General features: G+C 55.0%; 1 protein-coding gene across 2 annotated transcripts in view; it reads left to right on the forward strand.

Moving 5' to 3' along the window:
* Nucleotides 1-8,047: 8,047 nt before the first annotated feature.
* ARID1A (AT-rich interaction domain 1A) overlaps nucleotides 8,048-27,422 on the forward strand; it is a 57,449-nt gene continuing 38,074 nt past the window's right edge. For both annotated transcript variants that reach the window (XM_054395485.1, XM_054395487.1), the window contains exon 1: nucleotides 8,048-9,208. In XM_054395485.1, the coding sequence (XP_054251460.1) occupies nucleotides 8,048-9,208 (1,161 nt within the window). The remainder of the gene's footprint in view (nucleotides 9,209-27,422) is intronic.

Consider the following 27,422-nt stretch of genomic DNA (forward strand, 5'->3'; position numbering starts at 1 on the left):
AAAGTGCTGGACTGAGCTTGCTGTGTGATGCCTTCTGGCATTTCCCTACTAAACTTTTGCAGGCCTGTCAGAGATCCCTGATGCCGAGCTGCTTTTATCAAAGTACTCCAAAAGAACGTCCTGAAGATGAAATTTGGTGACCCAGCCGTGACTCCCTCCCCTCTTCCAGCACCCCGCGTCGCACCCGGGCAGACCCAGCTTGCCCATCAGGTCGGTGGAGCCCGGTGCCTACCCGGCTGGCACCCCCGGGCCGGGCCGAGGGCTGCACCCTGGGGGCTTCTCCTGGGATCTGGGGAGAGCTCAGCGTGTCGGGAGCCTTTGGAAACCTGGCTCTGGATGTCCCCAGCACCCGGGGAGCGCGCAGAGGCGCGGTAATTGCGCACCCCGCGGAGCAGCTTTGTGTTCAGCCACACGTTGGAACAGCCTCTCCTGAGCCACTTCCGATGGCTGGGGTGTGACTCCTCATTACCCAGCGCAGGATAACGCCTGGCAGCCAATTGCGCTTCCCAGCTCAGTTCCCGGCCCCCCCTTTTTCCCTTTTTTTTTTTTTTCCGTTTGATTTTCCCAAGCCGGTGCCGCATCTGCCCGGCGCTCCTGGCTCGGGGCTGCTCAGCTCCCTCCCCGAGCAGCCGCAGAGGTCGCTTCTGAGCACCATTAAAATGGGGATTTTAATTTATTGATTTCCTTGCCCTCCTCAACTAAGGCTCTCAGTCCGTCATGGCCAGAGTGGAAAAGACGCTTAAAGCCCACACTGGGCTTCTCCAGGTGGTGTCTGGGGCTGAGCTGCTGTCACAGCCACTGCCCTGCCAGAGGGCCAAGGCTGCTCCTGCCCCTGCCCTGGAGGTGATGAACATTTTTAATCAAGCCTAGGACGCTGCACTAAACCCCAAAATTGGGCAGAGAGCTCATTCCCTTCCTCAGCAAGCTCTTGCTTCTTGAACTCAGCATCGTGTGGACTGATAATGCAGGGAATAAAAGTTCTGCTCCACCTCTGGTGGGCAAGGGGCTCAAGGGATGGCTGTTTGTCAGCCATTCGAGAGTTAATTCAGCCAAGCTTGCAGCGCTGGGGTCTATCCACAGGCAGGGAGGGAGCCTGTGTGGCTCTGGAGGGGAGAATTAGCAGTGAGCTGGGAGGACAAACGATTGTTTATGGGAATATAGGATCTATCAGATGTGTGGATGCATTAAATAGGCTCTGTGTGTGGTGTTTTTAGTTGGAGAGGGCTTTTTTTATTTACTTGGAGGGGATTTTTTTTTTTTACTTGAAAGGGCTTTTTTTTTTTAGCTGACTTTTCACCCTACTCAGAAATCATGCTGTTTCAACACTTACTGGGGGGAAAGGGAAGCAGAGAGGAGGCAGGGGAGTATCCAAAGCACCTCTGGTCCTCCCAGCTTGTTGTGATGTCCAAGGGAAGATGCCCCCCACCTTGAATGATTTAGTTTAAGCAGACCCAGAGCTTGCCTGGTCTCGAAGGCCTTTTTCCTGCTGTCTCTAGGAGGCAGCCTTCGTCGAGCGAGCAGATAAAATCTTGGCAAAAAAAAAAAAAAAAAGCACCGAAGGATGTGAACCCCTTGGAAAATTCCACTTCCTGCACAGCAACGCTTGTCCTTGGGTCTCTCTCTCTCGTTCCCATACTCTTACGAAGGGATTTCAGCCTGAGGCTACCACACCAACTTTCTAAACAAACCCCAGGCTGCAGAGCTCGCTGCTGTGGCAGCTCAGCTGAGCTCAGCTGGGCACCATTTCTTCTCTCTTCCTACTTCCCTCCATTTTATTTCTCCGCTGGTTTCTTTCTCTTCAGCAGACTCCTAACTCTCTCTCCTGCTGAACTTGTCGGGAACAAAAGGCTCCGTTCCAGATCCAGCCCGCAGTTGCCGTGAGAAACTTCCTTGCAAAAAGCGCTGGCTGTCGCTCTGCTCTGCTCTGCTCTGCCTCCCTCCCTGCCTGGGTAAAATGGCAGTGCAGGAGCTTTATGAAAAGCCTGCACGAACCCTGCTTCCACAGCGCTGCCTCTCCCGCAGCAACCCCCCCTGCCCAAGTCGTGACGCCTCAACTCCAACTTCTCTAAAAATACACTTGAGGAGGGCAGAATTTCTAGTTTTTATATATATAATTTAAATTTGATTCTCTTTTTTTTTTTTTTTTCCTCACACTCCACTGAAAAGAGCAGCTGAGGGTGGGAGAAACGCAGAGGGGCAGCCCTGGGAGCTGGTTTGTTTTTTTTCTCTCCTCTTTGCAGGCAAAGCTGCTGGTGTTTTCCCCTCCCTTGCACAGGCATCACCAGTTCCCAAGTCCTTGAAACAGAAAGAATCGTTTTGCTTCAGTGGGAAAATCCAGGCCCAGAGTTGAGGGTTTTCTCTTTGCGCAGCTTTCAAAGGCTTTGCTTTAACTCTTCCGAGTGGGGTTTGCAGTGGAAGGAGGCTGCTTTGCGAGCCCACCCGACAGCTCCCAAATCTGGTGGGATTCAGGAGGAAATTCGACGGCTGGCTCCGGATCCAGTGCAGGGGTTTTTACCAACTCCGGGCCGCGTTTTGTTTGATTTTGTTCCTTTTTTTTTTTTTCCTCCTTCTGTTCTAAGTAGATTTACTCTTCCTCCTCCACGCGCTCAGCACCACGGAGCTGGTGACCTAGGGCTGCCGTGGAGTTCGGTGTGCATCAAATCAACGTGGTTTGCTCCTTGCCTGCACTTTATCCTTGGCAGTTGTCCTCTTTGCCAACGTCACTCAGTTTTCTCTGGAATGATTCCATCCCAGCTCTATCTCTCCTGGCATCGAGAGCGGCTCTCCTCCACGAGCCCCCAGTCCTCACATGCGTCCCCCCAAACTTGCTCCTGTTCCACTTTTACCACGCTGGGAGATGGGAGGGTGGGGGAGATAGAAGAGGGGGCCGTGGGGCAGTGAACCTCCATGGGGCAGTGAATCCCAGCGGGACGGTGAACCCCAGTGGCCCCGACCCCGTTACCCACCCCCAAGGATGGCGCTGGGTGCGGGGGGGCCGCGCAGGGCGCTGCGCTCTGCGTCCCTTCCCCTCCGGAAAGTCCACTTCGCTTTTTCCTCCTGCCGGCCCGGGCTGCTAAAATAATGCATTTCCGTGAGTCAGGCCGAGTCTCCTTTTCCTCTCTCAATGTGCATCCAAAGTTTTGCAGCTCCCTGTCAGATGTTAGCAGGAGGCTGGAGCAGGACATGGGCTGTGGCCCTTCCCTTCTCCCTTTGGTGGGAAGCAGCAAAATCCCCAGCACAATCCACTCCTGCCTTGGAGCTGTGCTGACACAGAGCTCTTGAGCCGAGCTGCTCTTGCAGCACGCAGCTCTCCTTCCCTGCCTGCCATTGTGCGGGAGCCGGTACAGTACCTCGATATTTGTTAAGAGGATAAATAAACTTTGTCCCACACAATGCACAGCGCACAAATAATTCCAGTGCTGTTAATCTGAGAGGTTATGAAGCTGCAAGGAGAGTGCTTAACCCAGATGTGACAGTGGCCAAAACACTGCGATGCAAGGGCTGGGCAAACAGAAAGGTATTTACAGGAAATGTAATGTTCTGTAGCAAAACTCCTCACAGATAAGCAGAGGTGCAGGAGATAACCTTCCCTCACTCCACTCTGTGTTTTGCAATGTGCTCCATGAATTATAATCGATGAGTCTCTTGTTCTTGGGTCCAGTCTGCATATCTCAGCATGCTGCGCCTCCCAAGGAAAACGGGAGAGCATCCTTCTGCACCCCACTGCCTGCATCCCTTCTCGACTCCTTTCCTCCCCTGGCTTCGCTGCTCCAGGCAGTACCTGGTGCCAGAACCTTTACCCAGTTCCTGCAGCCCCGATCCAGTCCACATTTGTAGCGAGTTGGGAGGCTGTGGATAATGATAAGTTGTGTGTGTGTGAGCGTGCGGAGCGCGACTGACTTTAGTCCGGTTTCCATGTCAACGATTCAGTCCATATTTGCCATCACACAGTTGGCAGAACCTTTTTTTTTTTTTTTTTTCCCTTTTCCAGAGGAGAAAGGGGGGAGAGCCTACTCCTGTTTCGGGTACTCTAATCTAGACCAGGTTTCCTCGGCTGCCTCAGTGTTGGGTTAAATGGCATGGCCACCTTCATGAAGGAGACTTCCACTCCGGAGGAGCCAGCCTGCTGGTGGCGGCAGCCTGCAGAGCCATGTGAGAGCCTGGAGCTGCTTCCCAGCCTATCTAAGCGGGCAGGGGCTGAGCCTGCCGGGGAGCCAAAGACTGCTCCGGGAGGTGGCGAGCAGAGGGCTCTGCCGCCTGGCAGGGATGCGAGCACCGGTGCCTTGCTGTGAAGTCTCCTCTGGCTCTGCTGAGCTGCAAGGTGGCAGTTCCCACACGGAGTGACATGGGTGGTGGGAGGATTTTCAGCTATTAGGTGGGAAAGCTGTTAAGAGCTGTGCTGTCAGCTGCTTCCTGAGGCCTATAGCTGGAATCTTACCCAGTGCCTCTGGACTGAGTGAAGTGCCAGGGCCTCGCTGCTGAGGCATTTTCCTGGATCTGCTTCAGCCTTCACAACCGTTTGGTGAATTGTCTCCTGCTCTTGTGGGTGCCTGGGGAACCCAGGCTGCCTTGCATGGGGCCAAGGCACTCTTGGGAGAGGATCCCAAAAGACTGACACATGTCAAGAGGTTGTGAGTGTGTGGTCTTCACCTGGAGCTGCAAGCCAAGCTCCTCAAGTGTGTGATTAAACTTCTGGTGGTGCTTCCCTTCCTGAAGCAGATTGGAGCTTTGGAGTTGGGGAGATGGTTGCTCAAGATGGTTCTGGGGTTAAATGATAGAATTCTCACCAGTTTGGGGGTTCTTTTAAGTCTAGCATAAACTAAACACCTGAAGAGTGCATCAGGCATAGTTTGGCCAGCAGGAGCAGGGAGGTCATTGTACCCCTGTACACAGCACTGGTTAGGCCACACCTTGAGTACTGTGTCCAGTTCTGGGCCCCTCAGTTTAGGAAAGATGTTGAATTACTGGAGCATGTCCAGAGAAGGGCAACGAGGCTGGGGAGAGGCCTTGAGCACAAGCCCTATGAGGAGAGGCTGAGGGAGCTGGGACTGTTTAGCCTGGAGAAGAGGAGGCTCAGGGGAGACCTCATTGCTGTCTACAACTACCTGAAGGGAGGTTGTAGCCAGGAGGGGTTTGGTCTCTTCTCCCAGGCAACCAGCACCAGAACAAGAGGACACAGTCTCAAGCTGTGCCAGGGGAGGTTTAGGCTGGAGGTGAGGAGAAAGTTCTTCACAGAGAGAGTGGTTGGCCATTGGAATGGGCTGCCCAGGGAGGTGGTGGAGTCCCCATCCCTGGAGGTGTTCAAGAGGGGATTGGACGTGGCACTTGGTGCCATGGTTTAGATAGGCATGAGGTGTAGGGTGACAGGTTGGACTCGATGATCCTTGAGGTCTCTTCCAACCTTCTTGATTCTAAGAGGAGCATTGTGGTGCTGTGGTGAGCCACAGCCCACCATAACCATGAATAAAGCCATGGGGCCTCCTGTATGAGGATCCTCCCTGACATGCTGAGGGAGCTTTTCCTGCTGCTGCTTTGCCTTTCTAGAACCCAGAGTCTGATCAAACAAGAGAAGCTCCATTGAAGGGAGCACCTAGGTCAACTTTTTGTTCTAGCACATTCTATAACTTTCAAACTCCTCTTGGTGGTTCTGGTGCTCTACTGTCCACACAGGTATCAGCAGAGCCACAGAACCTCCTGTGAGAGACTCTAGAACTGTGCTGGGATTCCAACCTTCCCTAAGGCCTGGGAAGAGTATCCCAATGCCAATGGCACCACGTATTGCCCTTTTCTAGCAGTGTGTTTAAGCTGTGGGGAGACACCAACTGACCAGTTTGCTGAGGTGGAATCTGCTCCCAGTCCAGACTGGGAAGTGGTGAGGCTGCTTTGCTCGGGAGCCTGCAGGGCACTTTATTGCTCTAGAAAACATTTCAAATGTTGCTCTTTATTGCCTGCCATGTACCACCCTCCTCTCCCACTTTCCAGCTTTGGAACCAACCCCTTTGTTCTGCCACTTGCTTCCCAAATGATACTTTTACTGGAAGGTTTATAATTAGTGTTTGGGTTGAGCTGACAGCAGCGAGCACCAAACCCTTCAGTTCACCCATGACAGGCAGAGAGCAGTGGCCATGACTCAGTCCTTCTGCACCTTGCCTTGCCTCTTGCTCCAGCCTCTGCTTTCCACAGCCACCAGAGTTGTTCAGATGAGGTTCCTTGTGGTGTGCCCCGTGGCCAGGCTGGGGCTGAGTCCTGCGCTTCTGTCCCTGCATGGCTGGTGGCTGGGGCTACTTCTGCCCAGTTTTCTGTTTGGAGAGGATGCTCTAAAATGGCAGCTTCCACACTCAGAAGTGTCTCTGGACTCTCCATCCATTGTTTTCTGTTTTTTTCTTTCCCCTTCAAGTTGTATTTACTTAAATTTCACTTCTGCAAATATTTCCTCATTCCTAAGGAGGCACCCACCCAGGTTCAGTAGAGGGGGCACATCTTCAAACCCTCCTGTACTCACCATCTTTGCTAGGCAGCTGTGGCCTCATTTCTGAGAGCCCTTTTTTATTATCCAAATAACAATTTCCTTCTGCACCTCCCATACCGTTCTGCAGCCCAGCACCATCTGAAGCCAGATAGGCAGCAAGAGAACCTGCTGGCATGGGACGGGTTGTGTCCAGCATAGAGTTCCAGGTGTTTTTCTCCTGCCTCTTGCTGCTCTGGGCAAGGCCATGAGCACAGAGGTGGGAATTTGGGTTTGAAAGCACCCACAGAAGGGTTGCAGAAGAGCTTGGGCTAATTGTGAGTGCACCACTTGGCAGCTGGGGAGCTTCAGCACCTTGTTGCCCTTCGTGATCGCTGGAGCATCCCGACCCATTGCTCAACGTGTTGTGTCTAGACACGTTCAGGTGGTTTTGGTTCTCCCCATCCAGCTGCCCCGAGGGAGTTCCTGGGTCTGTGCCCACTGCCCTGGCGTTGGCAGGAGAGGGAACCAGGCTTTCTTGGCCGTCCGTGTGTGCAGTTATAGTTCTGGCACACCGCCAACGCCATTTCCAGAGGGACACAACCAGCCGAGAGGAAATGACAACTGCTAGGAGTTTGCAAAGCCTAATTCTAAATGGAATTTCTAGGGACAAAGCAGAGGCGCTTCGGTAACCCGCGGGCCATCGCCTGTCTCCCCGCCGACACCCCACAATCGGCGGCCGCCAACGTGGCCCAGCGCCCTCATCGCTCCGCCGGAGGACTCCCGCTGGAGGCCGTCGCCTCGCAGCCCCGGGAAGTGCCCTGGCGAGGTAAGCGAGGCCGGGCCGCTGCCCCTCCGCCGCCAGCCCGCTGGTGTCGCCGGCCGCGGCCCGCTGCCGCCCCCTCGCCTCGCCGGCCGCCCGCCCGGCCCGGAGCTAGTCGGCCGGGCTCGGCTCCGCGGATCCGCTGCGGGTTTTGCGTGCGGCAGCCTCCGCCGCGCCGAGCCGGCAGCGGCCGGGGCCGGTCCGCTCCTCCTTTGTGACTGGGGGGGAGGCTCCCGTCCGGGCCGCGCTCGGCTCCGCTCCGGGTTTGGCAGGCGGCCGCGGCGCTGGGTAAAATGGCAGTGCTGAGCCTCGTGTCGGAGTGAGCCCCGCTCGGCGGAGCAGAGTCGGGAGCTGCCGCGCGGCTCGCCCAGTCCGGCCCCGCCGCCGCTCGGCCTGGCTCCGGGGACGGCGCCCGCCCGCCCGCCGTGTTCCCCCTCCCTCCCTCCCGCCTCTCCCACACCGGGAGCCCCGTCCCGGGTCCCCCCCCCCCCCACCCCCCCCTCCTCCTCCTTCCCCCCCACTCCCTCCTCCTCCCCTTTCTCCGCCGGCTGCAACCGAGGAGGTACAGCGGGGCCAGGCCCCGGGAAGCCCAGCCCAGCGGAGCCCTCCCCGCCTCGCCAACCAGGCCGGGGGGGAATGAGCCCCCGCTGCCCTGAAGAGCCCGCCGCCGCCTGAGCGGGGAGCAGCAGAGCAGCGAGGCCTCACGCCGGCCGGCCAGGCAGGGAGCAGCTCGGGGGGGACCGGTCCGGGGGGGGGTGGCTGGGTGGGGAGGGGGGATCATGGCTGCTCAGGTCGCCCCCGCCGCCGCCAGCAGCCTGGGCGCCCCGGCTCCATCCGAACTGAAGAAAGCGGAGGCGCAGCAGCGGGATTGTCCCCCGGAGGAGGCGGGGGGTGAGGCGGCGGCGGAGCGCGGCGGCGGCGAGAAGCAGGCGGAGAGCGAGGGCCCCACGGGGAAGGAGCTGCAGGACGGGGCCGAGAGCAACGGAGGGGGCGCAGGGGCCGAGTCCGACCTGAAGAGCTCGAACGGGAACCCGGGCCCCAGGCCCGCCGCTGCCGCCGCCACCCTGAACAATAACCTCCCGGAGCCGCCCGGTGGCGGCGGCGGCGGCAGCAGCGACGGGGTGGGGGCGCCGCAGCAGCAGCAGCCGCCGCAGCAGCCTCCCCCTTCCCACCCGGCCGCCTTGCCCCCGCCAGCCTACGGCTTCGGGCAGCCCTACGGCCGGGGCGCCCAGGCTGCCGCCGCCGCCGCTGCTGCGGCCGCCGCCGCTGCTGCCTTCCACCAACATGGCGGACAACAAAGCCCTGGCATGGCAGCGCTGCAGAGCGGGGGCCTGGAGCAGTCCTACCCGGGGCCGGCGGGAGCCCCCGCGGGGCCGCCCCCTCCCCAGAACTCGCACGGCGGCGCCGAGCACGGCTTTCCCAACCACCAGTACAACTCCTACTATGCGGCCGGGGCCGGACGCAGCGCCGGATCCTACCCGCCTCCCCCCCAGGCCTACGCCCTGAGCTCCCCCCGGGGCAGCGCGCAGAGCTCCGCTCCGGCGGCCACCGGCGCCAAGTCCCCCGCAGCCGCCGCCGTCGCCTTCCAGCAGCAGCGCTTCGGGGTCATGGGGCCCTCGGCCGCCGGCGGTGCAGGAGGAGGGGGAGCCACCCCGCAGCCCACGGCGACCCCCACCCTCAACCAGCTCCTCACCTCCCCCAGCTCCGCCCGCGGCTACCAGGGGTACCCCGGGGGCGACTATAGCGGCGGGCCGCAGGACGGGGGAGCCGCCGCCAAGGGCCCGGCCGCAGCGGAGATGGTCTCGCAGTACGGAGGGGGCAACAGCCAGGGCTGGGCCGCGGCGTCCGGCGGCGCCCCGTCGAGGAGCCACCACGCGCCCATGAGCCCCGGGAGCAGCGGCGGCGCCGGAGCGGGACAGAGCCTCGGCCGGAGCCAGCAGGTAACGGACGGGCCGCGTGGGACGGGCAGCGCGCCGGGGTCGGGGCGGGGGGTGGAGGGGGGGAGACGGGACGGACCGGGACAGGCCGGGGGCGGCGGGGGGTGAGGGGCCTGGGGTGCTGGCGGTGGGACACGGTGCCTCTACTGCGGGTTCCCCCCGTCGGGCCGGCACTGCCGGGGAGCTGCCATTGTCTGTGCTTGCTCGCTCGCTCTAAAATGGCTGCCTCGCCGCCTTCCCTTCCTCCCTCCCCAGCCTTTGTGCGAGGCTTTCGGCGAGCTGTCGCCGTTCTCCGCGGGGCCCCGGCCCGTTCCGGAGGGCTCTGGCCGGGGAGCAGGTCGGCCGCCCCCGGTGGAGGGCGACGAGGGGCAGGCGAGGCCGGGCGCGGGGTTCCAGGGCTGCGGGCAGGCCCGCCCGGGCCAACGCGTGGCCCCGGCAGCGTCGCCGCCATCGGTGCCTCCGCCCGGGTCCCGCCGCCCGGCTCCCCCTACCCCCGGTCACCCCCACTCCGGGGGGTCCGCACCCCTCGGTGAGGACCAGCGAGGTCCACTCGGGTGGCCGCGGGTCGATCGGGGCGATCTGGGCCATATTCGTTATGGGGCGAGCGGTGGGGGCCGCGGGGATGGAGCGGTGCGGCTGGGAGCGCTCGGGAAAGAGCCGGGCGATGGGAGCAGCGAGTGCAGATCGCTTTGGTTTGGGATTTGAATTATGGAGGTAAAATCCTTCTGTCAAAGCCAGGAGACAGTTGGTCTTAGGTTGACATCCTATCTGTGATCTGATTGGCTCCGCATCTCCTGCTCTTGGCCATTTATAATTGCCTCTGATGTAATGGTACAACAATCCTGATGAGCTCATAAACTTCTACACTCGCCTTTTCCGCCAGCCCCGGACCCACGGCGGCCCAACAGCAGCCTTCTCATCTCCTCTTCATCCCTCTCCCCCACTCCAACCCGTTCCTCGGAACCAGCCATGACCTTGAGGCGCTTGGGGTTGGCATCGGCGGGAGTGCGGCCCCGGCTAGCCTGCCCTGGTTGCATTGTGCCCGGAACAAAAGCGGCGGCGATGGCGTTTAGGTGTCTGTACCTTGGGTTTATTTTGGGTGTTTCGTGCAGCCTGCGGCCGGGGGCTGTGCTGTGGGAGCAGTGGCAAGGCTGCTCTGCACAGTGGCCTTGCTTGTTTGTTTTGGTTCTGTGACTTTCCCCTTCGGTATAAATTGATTTCTTTGATGGAGCTGAGGATGGTTTTGTTCCTGCCTCGTTTTATTTTGGTTTTTTTTGGCTCTTTTCAAAACTAGAGGCTGTTTGGATTCATTACTGGATGGAGAATATTGGGAGGGGGTCTGTGGTTATGTTACAGGGAAAAACAAAACAACCAAACCTAAACTTGTGGTGGATTCTCTGTTGACATGCAGCAGAGCTTTGATGGTTTGACTCAAGGATCTGAAAGGTCATTTCCAGCCAAGAAGATGCTCTGATGTTGGCATAGGACAGGCCTGAGGCTCTGGTTGTGTGTCTTGGGGCACATCTGGACTTCAGAGTGAGCACTGATGTCTCCTTCCCCCATCCATAAAGGGACTTGCTAGAGATGTTCAGGTGCTGATTGTGGTCAGGCCCAGCGGTGCCACAGTTCTTTGCTTTCTGGAGGACTGGAAATAGGGAAAAGGAGACTGCGAGCGATGTTTGCTATGGGGTGTGTGGAGTCATCTGCTTGCTGGCAGTCTGGGTGGCCAGGAGCCGTGCAGGGCAGCACAGCACATCCTGGGCATCAGACATCTTAGACCCAGGAGGCAGAGGGGCTGGTAGCTGCAAACCTTGGTTCAGACCAAACATTCTGTGCACCTCCAAGGGCTGTTGGTGGCTGCACGCAGGACTCTCAGCCTTCCCTTCTCGCTCTGTGTACTTTGCTCTAACTTCAGGCTGGGTGACAACTGACACCGCATGGTGTGTGACTCGCAGTCTCCAGAGTTTCCCTCCTGGCTCAGGGCTTCTCTTGTGTCCATCTGAAAAGGGTTTCACTTTGGTTTCTTGATTACCGAGGGCAGAGTCTCTCCCTCAGTGCCTGGAATTCCTGTGTTGTCTTCCCTGTCAGGCTGAGCTTCTCTCCAGGAGAGTGGAGCTTGAGCTGCCTGCGCTCAGCAGTCTGCTGCCGCTCGCTCATCCTGGGTGAGGATTCCAGCTCCACGGGGCTGGGTTCCTGCAGCTCCTCGAACAGAGGGCTTGGATGTGAGGCTGCTTACTTGGAGGTGCTTTTTCTGTCCCCTCCAAATGTCAGTTTAGGTACGAGGTGTGCTAAGACAGGGTGGCAGATTGAACTTTGCAAGCAGGGATTTGGCCGCGAAGCTTATTTGGTATTGGAAAACGAATTTCACTTCATGTTTGTGCTCTGTGTGGTGTATTAATAGTACCTGAGTGACCAGTCCCATCCCCTGGAATTCCTGATGAAGAGTTGTTCTGAGAACGAGCTGAACTTTAAGTTGTCCAAATAATCTATATGAAAAGTAAACCACCAACCACCACCCCCAGTGCTGAAAACCAAACAGCTTCCCCCCCAAGAATCCTTTTTGTGCCAAGGATTATTGAACTCAAACTGACAATTATTGAGCACAAACTGACAATTCCTTTTGTTTTTGCTGACGGAAACAAAAAAACCCCAAATAGTCTTACCTGGTGCGATGAAAAAAGCTTCCACATGTTACCTGTGCTGCCCACGAGAAAGAGCTGATTAATAATGACAACAATTCAGGCTTAAGTTAGAGCCTCTGCTTACTGTGGATTCTGTGAAATTCCCAAGATTGGGAGAATTTACATCTTGGAGTCTTTTGTCTTGTATAGGGATGAACAGAGCGAGTCCTTAGCTATCTTCTGAGAAGCTGAGGGAGAACAGGAGGCCAGAGTGGAGCTGAGGGAGTACCAGAGTCATCCATCTGACCAAACACCAGGAAGAGAAGCATCATTTAGGGCAGGCTTGGAGGAGATGTTGTGGGAATCTCTGGGGCTTCTCTGCTTGGGAATCTTGAGGTAGCAAAGCTGAAGTTTGGAGGTCAGGAGGCAGGAAGAGGCAGATGGGAGCAGTGCCTTTAGCTGTTGACACTCCTGATTTGTGAGTGATGCCACAGGGGCACTTGGAGCACATTGCTTGTCCCAGGCAGGGGAACTCTTGGTGTGAAAGCTGTTTGAGCATTTCCTGTAGTGAGAGTGCAGAGACTGACACAGAGGTAGACTCTGCTCTGTAGCCTTACTCACCACACCTTTGCCCCCTGGCTGGCCCCAGGGCTGTGGTGCTGAGCCCCTCTGCAGATAGCCATGCTCTGTGTTGGTCAGGGCTTGGCAGGTTTGCTTCTGCTTGACTTTTGTAGGTGGGAAACGTGGAGTGGGCTCAGGAGCTCTGGTGGCTGTTACACAGAGTGTGGGATGAGAAATCTGTGGTTTGCTGTGGGAATGGCTTGCAAGGAACCAGGCCAGGGATCTTAGCTTTCAAATTTTCCAGCTCCACCATGTATTTATTTCCACCCCGCCTCCTTCCTCTCAGAGCATGGAGCAGTTATTAATAATTTGCATTCCCAGTGTCCTGGGACTTGAAGGAAGCTGCCTGGAGAAGGAACTTCCCTGCCTTTAGCAGAGGAGCATTTCTCACTGGGCAGACTTCTGCTGCAGAGAGCAACAGCTCCTGTAACAGGAGATGTCTTTGGATCACATTAAACATTGACATCTTGGATAACCTCTCCACGGGTCCACTGCCATCTCCGGGCCTCTGCTATACGGCAGTTTAAAAATCCTTATGTTAATTAACACCAAAAAGAAAAGAAAAAGCTTTTGGGCCCCTTGCCATCCAGTAGCTGTTTCTTATTTATTTATTTTATTTATTGATTTGGATCTTGACTTCAGCAAACAAGGCATGAAGAATGTTGCTGGAAATATGTTTTTTAAAGTGAATTGGCACCGAGTGGCTCTGAGCTGCCAACGAGCTGAGCTATCTTGGAATCAGAACTCGAGCCCTGGCTCCTCTTGGCTCCTGCCACAGGGTTTTTCCTTGCCTGGCACTGTAATGTTAGCAGCCCTTGCACTGCTCCTCAGGTGTGCAGCACACACCAGGGCTTCCCAACAGAAAGAAGAGTGCAGCAGCCTCTCTTTCTGGGGTAGGGTTTGCCTCTGAGCGACTGGTTCTAGGCTTTGAAAAAGCAGGAGAGGTGTGCTGGTGTAGTGCTGGCATCGAGGTGTAATTAATCCTGGTGTGGACACTGAAGGTGCTGATGACTTTGCCTTTTCTAACAGGTCGAAGCTCTCTAGCAGCTGCCTGATTGTCTCAAATCTCTTGTTTGCTGAAATACCATCCCCAGGGTGCTTGGTTTGGAGATGAGCAATGCTTCCAGGCAGGATATGTGTAGGATCCAGAACAGCAAATCTCAATCCTGACTTTCAGCTGGAGCTTCTTTTCCCCTGCTCTTATCACCAGCAGTTTACTGGGAAACCTTGGGACAAGCCACAGGGTACTGGGAAGCCTGGGACAAGCCACAGGACTGTTGTGTGGTGAGATGTGGTTAGCAAAGCTCCAGAACCTGCCTGTGGCCAAGGGTAACTGAAATGCTCCCTCAGTCCTTACTCTGTGGGCTGGGACAGGGTCTCTGCAGGTGGTGTCTCTGTGATCGTGGTGCTGGGTGCAAGACAGACATGGGGTTTCTGCAGGGTTTGTGCATTTGACTTTCTCAGCCTTTTGGTCTGGCTTGGAATATTTACTGGTTGCCTAAAACTGCCTGGCCAGGTCAATTTCTTTGACCTGCTGCAGCTCCTGTTTCCTGAGCAGCTGTTCAACAAACAGGCAGAACTTCTTCCCTTTTCTGAAATAATGTCAGAAACTGGGGTAGGGGTGAGGCTGAGCCTCCAGTGCTGTGTTGTGTGGCTGTGTCTTGCTGATTTCCTAACTTGCTGTGTTCATAGAATCCCAGAATGGCTCAGGCTGGAAGGGACCTCAGAGCTCCTCTGCTCCAACCCCCCCACCATGCCCAGGGACACCTCTCAGCCAGACTCAGCTGCTCAAGACCTCACCCAGCCTGGCTCTGAACACTCCCAGGCAGGAGGCTTCCACAGCCTCCCTGGGCAGCCTGTGCCAGACTCTCACCACCCTCCTACTGAAGAACTTCTTCCTCAGCTCCACTCTAACCCTGCTCTGCCGCAGCTTCAAACCATTCCCCCTTGGTCTGTCTCAACACCCTCATGAAAAGTCCTCTGCAGCCTTGCTGGAGGGTCCCTTGGCCTTGAGGACACTCTCCAGCGAACACCAAACCCCAGGGGTGCTCCATGAGACTCTTGTAGGAGCCTTCCTGACAACTGCACTGAAGAACCCAGCAGGAAGAAGCTGATGCCCAACATCAGGCTCAGGAGGGCAGCTGTTCATTGTGTCTCTTGCCTCCTGTATGCCTTGGGCTGAATGATCTTGGAGGTCTCTTCCAGCCAGATGCATTCTGTGCTTCTGTGACTTCTCCACTGTTTTTCTTCCTCTTCTCCCCAAAGGAGCACCCCTAGGTCAGAAATGCAGTTTCTTACCTCCTGAGTAGGATCTGTGATCTGGGTGGTTAAAACATTAAAGGCCAAGGATGCCCTTTACAGTTTTCACTGGGGGTGGTTGAAATTCTCTCTCCAGTCAGTTTTGAGTTCTTTAGGTTTTGGGAGTTTTTGTGTTGAATTGTACCTCCTGTGTGCTGGATTGCTCTGGGGGGAAGCTCAGCAGCATGCCACTGTCCAGTGCCTGCCAAGAATGCTTCAGACTCTCAAGGAGCAGCAGTAGCAAAGCAGAAACTGAGGGCAGCAAGTGGAGTTGTGGGGGGTGGGGGGTGACAAAGATAACCTTGTTGGTATTTAGCATTGCTGCTGCTTGCTTTTTCTCTCTGGAAGGGCCTTCAGAGCATCAGCAAGAATGCAGAATGCCATCTCCCCCTTTGTTCTGGGGGAAAAGAAAGGAAATACATTGCTGGGGGGAACAATGGTTTTGAGAAGTCCTGTGAAAGTTTCTCTGCTGTGTGCTGGTGTCAGAGGCTCAGCCTTTAATTTATCTGCCCTGGTAAAACTATCCTGGATGTCTTCTGGCCAAAGCCTGTAAATCTCCAGCTAGGAGTGAGTGACAGGTGGGATTGGAGGGAAAAAGCCTTTTGCTTTGGCAGGCTGGGCCAGAGCTGCCACACATCCCTCTGGGTCCCGGTGACTGGAGAGGAGTTCTGATCCCTTTTTGTTCCTGCTTTTAGTGGCTGCAAAAGCAGAGGGGTTGGGCACCTGAGGAGAGGCTCTGTGGGCTCAGGAGGACCATTGCTGTGTTTGTAAGTTGGTTCCAGGAGAATTCCAATCATCAGTTTGATGCCATCTCGGCTCTCTTGGCTGTCTTTGCTGTCCTTGGGGCTGAAGTTCTGCAGAAACTGGGTTTCAGGCATTCTTTTTTCTTGCCCTGGTGTGCCCAGGAGGAATGTGAGGTCTTGAGTTCTAAGCTGGGTTTCAGGCACTCTTCTGTCTTGCCCTGGCGTGAAGAGAGAGAGGAGGAAGTGAGGTCCTGGCTTCTTCCAGTGACTTTTTCGGTGGAAGCAGCTGAGATGCTGATGTGGGAGCTTGCCAAGGTGAGGCATCAGGGCTGGGACAGGGTGGAGAATGCACTGTGTCTCTTCTGAGCCTCCTCCTGTGCTGTAAGTGCTGAGAGCATCTTTCCTCCCTGGGATGTGGCTGGAGCTGGATGTGTTGTTAAGACCCTTTCAAGTTGTGTGCTCAGAGGAGCAGAACCCAAGCCTGCCCTGAGAGGCTCCTGGAGGGGAAGCAGCAGGGCTGGAACAGGAGGAGCTGCTGCTCTCAGGACTGAGCTCATTGCATAGTTTAGCAGTTCCTGGAGTGTCTTAATCAGATGCTAATTTGTGTTAACATATGGATGAGAGAGGGGTTCCCATTTCTTAGCTCTTCTTCTGTGTACCTGCACTGCCAGGGTCAGGACTCAGCAGCTGAGTCCTGCAACTTGAGCATTTTTGGAGGGGTTGGGTTGGGTTTTTTGTTTGTTTTGTTTTGTTTTGTGGTTTTTTTTTTTTTTTTTTTTTTTTTACTCCATCAAGAAAAGCACTTCCAGGTTTGCCAGGGTGGTGTTGCTGGAATATTTCTGAGTGGAAGTGACAGCTCAGTAAGTATTCACACAGTGTGGGCATGAGCTTGCAGTGGCAGGGTGTAAAGGATGCTCCACAGTGATAGATAAACTGAACAAAAGCTGCTCCAGAGTTGCTCAACAAATAATCTTTTTGCACTCTGTGTTCAGAGTAAAATGATCACTGGAGCTAGGATCTGATTTCTGATGTTCTTTATGGTTTTTAGGGGGGGTGGAAAAAGGGAACAGAAATGGGGAGGAGAAAATAAAGGAGACTAGTCAATTCTGTAAACATGGTGAAGACCTCTTCTTATGAGAGGCTGGGGAGGGTGAAGAGTTGCTGTGCTAAATCCTATGAAATTCCCATGAAAAATCAGTTTGTAAATAAGGGCAGAGCCACTGCTGCATTACAGCTGTTGGCATTCCATGCAGTCACCAGCGTGGCATCACTCCTGAAGCTGGCTGAGGGCAGCTGAAACTCTTGCAAGGACAAATTGCTGCTCGCTTCTGCTTTGCTTTTTTTTCCTTCTTCTCTCTTTTTATCTCCTCCTGGATAATTAAAATGCTCCAACTGACCCAAGAAGCTGCAGGGTTAGGTGTGGGGAAGAGTTTGAGGGAAGCTGTGGGAGTCCCTGATGCAGCTCCTGCAGCAGATCCCTGCTGGGGGCTTGCCCCGTAGGTGTGTTTGGCCATGTGGGCAGCCAGAAGGGACTGAAGAGCACTTGGGATGTGATGGGCACCTCCTGCATGTGGCTGGAAGGGAGAGAGGGTTTCAGTGGTCACCAGTGTCAGACTCAGGTAGCATTGGCTTCCCATCTGCAGAGATTCTGCAGCTCTTCTCCAAGATAAATTCTTGGAGGCTGAAGGACTCTGGAATTTCCCCCTGGAGAATTCCTGTGTGAAGCAAGGACTTCCCTCCCCCTGCTCTTGGGAAATTTCATTCAGGTTTGACTAAGAGAAACCCTGAAAATCTCCATTTCCCCTCTGATGTCAGCACCACTCTGGCACCTTGCCTGTGAATAGCTGAGCAGGAATGTTTGAAATCCTGCACTCAGGCCACAGCTGCAGCTCCAGACACTGTGGTGGGAGAGCTGCTCTGCCCCAGCCAGGGCTGAGGTCTGGGATGCCCTCCCCTCGGAGCAGTGCATGGCCAGGGCCAGGCCGAGTGGCTGGCAGGGGCTTTGTGCTTTCTGAACACTGTCAGTGTCCAGAGCAGTGCTTCCAGCATGGGCAGCTGTGCTGAGAAGCAGGAGGCACAGCAGAGGAGAGGCTGTTCTGGGCTGACTTTGCCCAGCTGGCCCTGTCTGGGCTGGGTTTGGTGAGGTCTGTGCTGCCTGCAGCACCTTGGTGTTGGGTCCCTGCCTGCCTTGCCTTTGCAGGTGGCTGTGTTCCTCTCGTTGAACAAAGGTCTGGCCCTGAACTGGAGAGCTCCCCTGGGCTGCTTGAGGCCAGGACCAGCTCTGCCTGAGAACAGGGCAGGCAGAGACAAGTGCCAGGGAGCTGCCACAGTCTGTTTCAGTGCTGTTACCCTTGGCACCTGACAGCAGGGAAAACACTCAACTGAAATCTTCTTGAGTGTCTCTTGTCCTGGTCTCTAGGAGCAGGGAGCAGAGGCTGCAGTATGTAACCTGCTTTTAAACCTATGGCCTCCTGGCTGTCCTCTGCTCCCTTGAGATAAGCTTTGCCAGGTACATGGCAGAGGCCTGGAGCTGCAGGTGTGGAGGGGTTTGGGCTGTCCTGCAGGGCCACCTCAGCTCCTTCCAGGCTCCCTCTGTACTTGTGTGAGATCCTTCCTGGAGGCTTCTTTGGAGTTTCATCCTTCATAACAGTCTGATGATGGATTTAAAGTCCAGGTGGCTGTAGGACTATGCACCCGGTACAAACTCAGGAGGGGACTCTGGTATTCATTAACCCAATGTAAATGATTAAACCAGTGCCAGACTGGAGCTGGTCCTCCCTCAGATGTGCTGCTGTGAAATGGTTTGAAGAGAAGTTCTTAGCTCTCTGCAGAAGATCTGTCGGAAGGATGGAAGTGCTGGAATTAGTTAAAATGATAGATTGGTTTGGTTTTGTTTGGGTTTTGTTGGGTGGTTGGGTTTTGGTTTTGGGTTTGGTGGTTTTTTTTTTGGTTTTTTTTTTTTTTTTTTGCCTTTGAAGGAAATCTCTGACTGTGGAACTAGCAGGGCTGGTCCCATTCAAGGGCAGTTTACTGAGTTGCATCACATGTGCCAGGAAGCTGCTTTGGTTGTGCTGTGGCAGCCAGGGCTGTGGGGTGGTCAGGGGCATGCTGGGGGAGCTGGGAGGGTGTCTGGGTGATTGTTTCTGTTATAAAAAAATCCCCAAAATCATGGAATCCCGGAAAGGCTCAGGCTGGAAGGGACCTCAGAGCTCATCTGCTCCAACCTCCCCACCATGCCCAGGGACACCTCTCAGCTAGACTCAGCTGCTCAAGGTCTCATCCAGCCTGGCACTGAACACCCCCAGGCAGGAGGCATCCACAGCCTCCCTGGGCAGCCTGTGCCAGAGTCTCACCACCCTCCTACTGAAGAACTTCTTCCTCAGCTCCAGTCCAACCCTGCTCTGCCTCAGCTTCAAACCATTCCCCCTTGGCCTGTCTCAGACACCCTCATGAAAAGTCTCTCTGCAGCCTTCCTGCAGGATCCCTTCAGGTACTGGCAGGTAGCTCTAAGGTCCCCCCAGAGTCTTCTCCAGGCTGCACACCCCCAGCTCCCTCAGCCTGGCCTCACAGCAGTGCTGCTCCAGCCCTTGGATCATCTTTGTGGCCTCCTCATTGCTTGCTCTTGGGTGGAGGGCTTGTGGTGGTTGTAGTGCTTTGGATTCAGTGGAAAGGGTTCAGGGCAGCTGCTGCCTGGAATGGATTTGGACATTATGGAGCAGTAAATTGTGTGTGGCTAATTGGGCAGTGCTGTGACAGGAAGCACTGGGCATCAAGGTCTCTCCTCTCCTTGTCTTTCAGCTTATGGTGATAGCCCAACAAGGAGCTAGCAGGAGCAGAAGCCACCCTGCAACTGGGGGCACAGCAAATCTTCACAGCAGGTGCTCAGAGCTGCAGCTCTCAAAATCAAGGTTCATGCTCCAACTAAGGGATCATCTTCTCTGGACAGGGGGGCTTACACCTGGGACACAAAGCAGCTCACTGAACAGGAGAAACTTCCTCACTGTGAGGGTGCAGGGCCCTGGAGCAGGCTGCCCAGAAAGGTTGTTGGAGTCTCCTTCTCTGGAGAGCTTCCAACCCCACCTGGATGTGTTCTGTGACACCTGCCCTGGGGGATCCTGCTCTGGTAGGAGGGTTGGACTGGGTGATCTCCAGAGGTCCCTTCCAACCAGTCTGTGACTTGGAGGTGGTGCCTGTGCCAGTGCTGGGTGAGGGTTCACAGCAGAAATGGCACAAGAAGCAATTCTTCAACTCCTGCTCTGGAGAAGCAGCAGAGCACCTGGCTGGCTGTGCAGGAGAGCCCAAAGGACTTCCCTAGCAGCCTTCTCTGGCCTCCCTGCTCAGCTCCCAGGGCATGGCAGTGTTGCAGAGCTTGTTTCCACGTTAATTGTGATTGATTACCTTGCAATCTAGGACAAGATTTCCTTTGAAAAGCTCAGTGCTGATTTGGTGTCAGGAATGGAAATCAGATGAAGTGATTAGTGTTGTATGAAATGTCCCAGAGCAATCCAGTGCTCTTTGGCTTCCAGCTCTGCCTTGGCCCTTAACCCTTTGCCTCCCTTCTGCTTCTCCAGGCAAAGAGCTCCTCAGGCAGGCTGCATGGGTTGCTCCTGGTGTGATCTGCTGCCTCAGGGGGGCAGCTCTGGTGGCTCTCCTGGTGAGTGCAGTGTGCCAGGGCAGCGCTGGCACTGCATGGGGACCATGTGCCCAGGTTAACTTTGATCACTGTCAATGGCAATAAAGTGCTGCCAAGCTACAGCCATGGCTCATCCTCCCTTAGCTGAGTTGTCTTCCAGTTCTTGTTCTACCTGTTCTGAGAGCAGGGAAGGCTTTTCAGCATTGGCTGTTCCTCCTCCCCCATAGCACTGGCACAGTGCTGAAGGTTTGTATCTTCTCAGCAGCTGCCAGCACACTCTGCTTGTAACTTGCTGAGCAACTCCCCACCTTCATGTTGCTTCAGAAGCAAGCTGGGCTTTTCTGGGGTAGATGAAATAAAAGCCCAAGGGTAGAAGCGAGCATGGGGCAGTGGACCCAGGCTTCAGAAATCACCAGCCAAGGGCTGGGGGCCTTCAAAGAAATGATTATTACTATTTTTAAGTGAGAGGGACCCTGGTCAGTGTGGGGCTGGGGTTCTTGTGGGGCTGGCCACATGTAGTGAAACTGAAACATTCTGGTGAGACCCCACCTCGAGTGCTGCTTCCAGCTCTGGTGTCCCCAGCAGAAGGCCACAGAGCTGTTGGAATGAGTCCAGAGGAGGCCACAAGGATGATCCAAGGGCTGGAGCAGCTCTGCCATGAGGCCAGGCTGAGGGAGCTGGGGGTGTTCAGCCTGGAGAAGACTCCAGGGGAACTTGAGAGCTGCCTTCCACTACCTGAAGGGATCCTGCAGGAAGGCTGCAGAGGGAGTTTCATGAGGGGGTCTAGAGACAGGACGAGGGGGAATGGTTGGAAGCTGGAGGAGAGCAGGGTTAGGCTCAGGTCCCTTCCAACCTGAGCCATGCTGTGATTCTGTGACAGTGTTGGCTTGCTGAAGGCTCTCTTAGTATCTTCGGTGCCCTCTGGGTGCAGATAGATGGTTTGGGTCTGAATGCTGGAGGTTGGTTGTTAACTTGTTGCAGGGTTCCCAAGTGCATCCCTGCTCGGTGCAGATGGTAAATTGTCATTACTGCAACTCCAAATATTTTTGGTTCCATGGAGCTGAAGCAGTCTTGAAGGCTGAGTTCTAAGGCTAAAATAAGAGAAGGCTCCATAAACTCCACAGAAATAGCAGCTGAGTTTGTCAGCTGCTGGATTGAGAAGTGCAAGAACTTTTCTTCTGTGAGCAAAACAAAGCTTTGCTGCCTTGGTTTGGATCCCTCCTGTGAAGCACTGCAGGGCCAGGAGGGCTGGACAGGGCCTGAGGTGAGCTGAGTTGCTTCCTAGTGAGGTGACACCAGGGCTGAGCCCAGTGCAGGCTGCTGGGAAGGTCAGGGCCATGTTCAGATACTCTTGGATGTGATTAGGAAATGATGGCCCCAGGGCTCCTGGCTGGGGTAAGGGTGAGGCTTTGGGCAGTGACAGCTGCCTGACCCCTGTAGCCCATCCTGAAGCAGAGGTAATGTCCAGCAGTGACCTCTGAGTTTGAATTCAGAGTGTGGGAGGCAAGGCTGATGGAGCAGAGTTCTGTGCTACCTTCCCCTGAGGCTGCCCATCTCTTCACAGGCTGACTCCTGAACTCAGGAGCTCTTGGATTGTTTTGATCTTCCCTTAGTTGTGTTCTGCCTGCTTTCAAGTAAACTCAGCTCTTCTGCAGGAGCAAGGGAGAGCTTTGGGACTTCTGAAACATGGCTTGGAGAGGCTGCAGGCCCCAGCATGCAGCTCTTAAAGCAGCCAGGCAGCTGCCCTGGACAAGATGGAGCTCTGTGTGCTGAGACACAGTGGTGGCCAGCAGCTCTACCCCTCCAACCTGAGCCATTCTGGGGTTCTGTTGTGGTGTAAAACAAGACAGATATTCAAATCAAGGTATTCAAATCCAGGTTGAGCTTTCAGACACAAGTGGGTAGAAACCTGCAATGCTGCATTTTATGGATGAAGAGCCAGCAAGAAATAGTTTGTAGGAAGCTAGGAGCTGTGCTGGAGGTGCCTTAGCAAGGTTTGAGTGTGCACCAGCACCCAGCAGATCTCTGCAGAAAGAGCTTTTAATGAACTGATAAAACCAACTTCATTCTGGAAAGGAAGCTCCAGTGAGCCTCCTGCAGTGCATCTTCCTGAAGGGCTGGAAAACCTCTGCCCTGGTCAGTGGCAAAAGACATCTGTCCCTGAGATCAGGGCTGCTGCTTTTCAAGGAAAGAGGGAAGTAGCTGCCTGGCTGCAGTTTGCCACAGGTCACAGTTGTCTGGATGCATTCACAGGGCTGCTGGAGCCCTTTCAGGTTTTCTCTGCTGCTCAGTGCAAATATTTTGCATCTTGCTGGGGATGTGGAGCAGCTGCTCCTTTACTGATTGAGATGAGATCACTTAAGTGGTGGTGACACTTAGGATGATTTTGCTCTTCCATCCTAGCCCTTCCTCCTCTTGGTTTGTTTTTTTATGGCTTGCTGTTGGCCCAGTCCCATTGCTGTGGTACAGCTCGTGTGTAAGGAGGGCTGGAACGAGAAGGCTGTAAGGAGACACTGAACCATTTCCTTCTTGACTTGCCTCCAGCTGAGCAGAGCCAGAAGGAGGAGGTTGGCTAAACTTGAAGCCTGATTTAATGTTCAGGAAGGAAGTTTGTTTCCATCTTTAAAGGAACACCACCTCCTTACCACTGTGACTGGTTCCCTGGGATCAGCTCCTGTGCAGCCAAGCAGCAGTTCTCTTCACATCTTGGTGTTGCTTAGGTCTTGGGAGGAGTCAGACAGTGGCACTGGGGAAATGTTGTGGTGAGTTGGTTGAATTCTGAGAGAGACTGTCTGCTTCCCTCAGGATTTGGAGAGAAGGAAATGCTCTATTTTCATCCATAAATGTAAACTATTGGGGGTGTCAGAGATCGTTTTGCCCATCTGAACAGCAGAGTGCAGGGACTGCCTGGGACATGCCTGGCAGCTGCACTCCTCTGCAGCTATTGCAGAAGAATCCTGACCCTGCCTTCATTTTGCCTTACTCTGGTGAATGTTTGTCAGAAGCTCCTGCTGGGTGACAATAGCCATGGAAGCTTCCACATCAGGGTCTGTTTGATAAAGAGGGAACTGCCTGCCCAGCTAAATCCCCCTGGCAGGGTTGGGTTGTCAGATAGGGACAACGTGTGGCATCCAGCTGGCACTGAGAGACAGCCCTGCCATGGGTACTCAGCCTAGGCTTGGGCTCTTCCCTCCCTGCCACCTGGAGCCCCTGCAGAGCAGGACGTGGTGGGGTTTCGAAACTGTTTGGTCACAACATCAGCGTTGTGCTGGCAAGAGAGCTTGGAGGCAGAGGGAAATGAATCCTCTGGCTGTTGCCTCATCTTTATGTCCTGGGGATCCCTCTTGCTGCTTGCACAACCTGCAGACAGGTTCATGAGGGGCCTGCCCTTGAGTCGCTTCTGCCTTTGAGCAGGACAAGGTGCTGGGAGAGCCTGGCTGTGGGCAGGCTTTGACCTGGTGCTAACGACATGAAGAGTTTCCCCCTGTGGCAGCTCAGCCCACCTCGGGGTTTGCAGCTTTCTTGTTTTGGGTGCTTTGTCCTACAGCTTTCCACCAGTCCAGAGCAATGAGCTGCTAATGGGAGCACCTTTCTGCCTTGGTTACTGTGAGCTGCTTCTGCCTTTGGGCAGGTCCTGAGGACTGCAGGAAACCAGTTGTGTGTTGTCTTTAGATATGGTAGTGGTTGAAATGTGCTACTGAGGGTCATGAGAGTGGCTCCAATAATGTGGTGTGATAAGCAGGGTGGCCATGTGTCAGAGACAACAACTGACTGAAGAAAGGACCTGTAATCCAGTGACTCGATAAGCTGGATTTGTTGAATTTGTTAAGGAGGGCTTAAAGTCAGGCTGGGAAGGAAAGATGAGATCAACAAATGCACTTTGTTTAAAACACAGCCAGGCTCAGCAGCTTCCAACCCTGCTCCTCTCAAACAGCAAATCCCCAGGACCCTGCTCGTGCCTGTGCAGGAGCCCTGGGTCCTGTGGGGTTGTTTGCAGGGAGGGTTTGGGGTGTGGGGCTCTCGTTTGGTTTCCCCACCAGCTCACCACCTTCTGATGGATTTCTTTCAGGAACCAAACGTTCCATAAAGACAGATCCTGTAAGTGGAACTCTGGTCAGTTTCAATCAATTTGAAGAGTTAGTAAGAGTGGTGCTTGGGAAAGTCCTCTGAGAAGTGTGGACTGGCCTCTTGCTGGGAAATGTTAATAGGGTAATTACTGACTTGTGTTCAGCCAGGGAGGCAGAGTTCACTCTGTGGCTGCTAGAGAAAACCTGCTTATCTTTTTCCCACTGGTGGAACTTTGGATCCTGGATTTACAGAAAATCTCCCCAAAGGAGAGAAGGGATCCTCCAGGAAGACTGCAGAGGACTCTTCCCGAGGGTGTCTAGAGACAGGACAAGGGGGGATGGCTTGAAGCTGAGGCAGAGCAGGGTTAGACTGGAGCTGAGGAAGAAGTTCTTCAGCAGGAGGGTGGTGAGACTCTGGCACAGGCTGCCCAGGGAGGCTGTGGATGCCTCCTACCTGGGGGTGTTCAAGGGCAGTTTGGATGAGACCTTGAGCAGCTGAGTGTAGCTGAGAGGTGTCCCTGGGCATGGTGGGGGGGTTGGGGGAGATGAGCTCTGAGGTCCCTTCCAACCTGAGCCATTCTGTGGTTCTATGAAAAGGGTAACATTATTTAAGATGCTTCCTGATTTGAACTTCACAGGAGCTCCAAGTAACTCCTGGTCAGAAGCAGGTGTCTGAAGTGGTTTAGCCAATGTCCAGTTTGCCTTTTGTGCATTAGTCTGAGGTCTGTGTGTTAGCATAAGATCAGAGGAATAGAAAGTGGCTGGGGTCAAACTGTGACCTACTGGAAAAAGTCAGAAGAAAATCCAGCCTTGCTCCAGTTGCAGAACTGAAACTCTGTTATCTGAGCACTTTGGCAGCCAATAATTGAATCCCCATTGGCTGTTGATGCTGAGATGATGATGATGATGAATCGCCTCTTGGTTGTGTATTCACCTCTAAAATTCTAGGATTTGTGGACATGAGTGAGTTCCATTTTTCAGTACCTTAATATAAAAATCAGTTTCTCTTGTGAGTTTCTAAAGGGTGATGTTTGGAACCTTGAAACCGATTCCACAAGCCAGGGGAGTGAGGCAGAGCAGCCCTGACCTGCTTCACTGCTGGAGTGATGGCTGGGCCTGGAGGCTGGGTGCTGAGCACTGCTTCGGGTGCTGAGCACTGCTTCATGTCTTGGCCTGCTGGTGCTGAGGGACTGAGGGAAGTTGGTGGATTTCTCAAGCTTAAAAAAGGGAGGGGAAGGAGAAAAAGGAAGTGAAGATTGCTGCCATTCTTGGCAAAACTTGCTGCCTGTGTCCAGGCTTCAGTGCAGTGTTTACCAGGGGGCTTCAAGGTGTTTTATCTTTTGGGGCCATCTTCACTCACTACAGGAGGATCTTTTTATCTTAATTTTAATTTCCCCTCAGCCTCTTCCATCTCTTTCAAAGCAGACCTCCACAGGAAGAGAGGCAATGAAGTGTGACCCAGTGCACTGGCCCTTCAGAAGGCTATAAAAGGCAGAGAGTTCAGGCTGGGATATTGACCTTAGCCCAGGCAGTTGCACCTTAAATAGATCAGATGAAAGAGTTCCTCACTGGAAGACGAAGCTTGTTTGCTCTCCAAGGGGAACAGTTGTGAGCTGGAGCTCATTTCTCAGCTTGAACTCCCTAGGCTGGCTACGGAGGAATTGGAGTCACTTGTGCATGGAGTTTGAGGAGTACAAACAGGACTGAAGTGTCTGAAGTGCCAGCTTGAGGCAGGAGAGTGACCTGTGGCTGGAGCAGGGCTTGCTGCAGCACCTGGCGCTGCCCACTGGTTGCTGTGGTGGTGTTCCCTCGCTGATGTCACAGCGTTGCCATGGCTGGGAGATGCTGCAGGTGACTCAACTGCCTCAGCCTTGCAGTTGGTGTGAACCGGTGCAGCCCAGCTGGTGGTGGTGGTGCTGGTGCTGGGAGCCTTGGTGGCAGCTCCTGTTCAGGATGTATCCTCTGCATCCCAGGTACTGGCACTGCTTGGGCAGGCAGTGCCATGTCTATTACAGCCTGCTGATGGTGAGTGTCTGGAGAGCTGAGTTTTGTCTTGACCATAGCCCTACTGCCTGGATGCTGCAGGCAGCGTAGCTCTTGCAGTACACTTTGAATGTGAAAATAGGGCAGAGATTTAATCTAGGGAGAGGGTTTAGAGGTGGAAGGTCAAAGCCCTTGTCCCTGGAGGCAGTGTGGATGTGGTGTGTTAATAGTGTTGGGACCTCCAAAACCTGGCCCAGCCTTGGTGTCTCGTGGCAGCCCGAGCTCTTGGGGGCTCCAGAGGATGTGGAACATGGTGGAAGTGTCAAAAGCCAGGGCAGCCTCTCCCCTCTGGCTGGGGTGGCCTTTTACAGTGTTCAGTTAAAGGCTCTTGGCTGCTTTGTGATCAAGACAAAGTATTTTCCCTGAGTGGTTCTCCATTTGCCATGAGTCTCACATGGAGGTTCTGCTGCCTGCCCTGACAGGGGTGGTGTCCCTCAGCAGGGTGGGAAGTGCTGGCAAAGGGGCAAGGAAAGTTGCTGATTTGGAGCCCAGGTCCTTGCAGTGAGCTGCTTCGGGTGTCACCAGCAGGTTAAGCTTTTGCTGCTGCTGGCAGGGACACCTCCACCAGCCCAGGTCGCTCCAGGCCTCATCCAGCCTGGCCCTGAACACCTTCATGGAGGAAGCACCACAGCCTCAGGAATTTCTTCCTCATTTCCAGCCTCAATCCGCCCTGCTCAGGCTCCAATCCATTCCCCTCTCATCTCTACAAGCTCTTGTAAAAAGTCACTGCCTTAGCTTGAGGGTTCGGTGGCCGGGGAGCAGCTGCCGCCTGTGTCCGGGCTCCCGGGGCCGGCCAGCGCCGCTCTCTGTGGGCCGCGGGCGGGCAGACAATGGCGGTGCTGGCCGGGGCCATCCGGCTCGGCTCGGCTCGGCACGGCACGGCCCGGCCCGGCTTGGCCCGGGGCTCTCGCTGCCGGGGTCTCTGACCATCGGTTCCCTGCTCTTTCTGGGTTAGCAGGCGCGGGTCCAGGTCCTCGCAGGCAGCCAGAGCCACGGCCAGAGATTAGGAGCAGTAACCTCGCTGGCAGCGGCGGTGCGGCTTTGCCTCTATGCAGATTAGCCATGTGCTCGGCGCTCCCAGGCGTGCCACAGGAAAAGCCTCTTCCTGCCTCGGCTTCTCGGGGGGCGGCTCCGGCGGCGGCCCCGGGCCCGGACCGTGCGCGGTGAGGCGGCCTGGGAAGAGAGGGATCG

Source organism: Indicator indicator, chromosome 33 (genome assembly GCF_027791375.1).
Source record: "Indicator indicator isolate 239-I01 chromosome 33, UM_Iind_1.1, whole genome shotgun sequence".
NCBI classification, from domain to species: Eukaryota; Metazoa; Chordata; class Aves; order Piciformes; family Indicatoridae; genus Indicator; species Indicator indicator.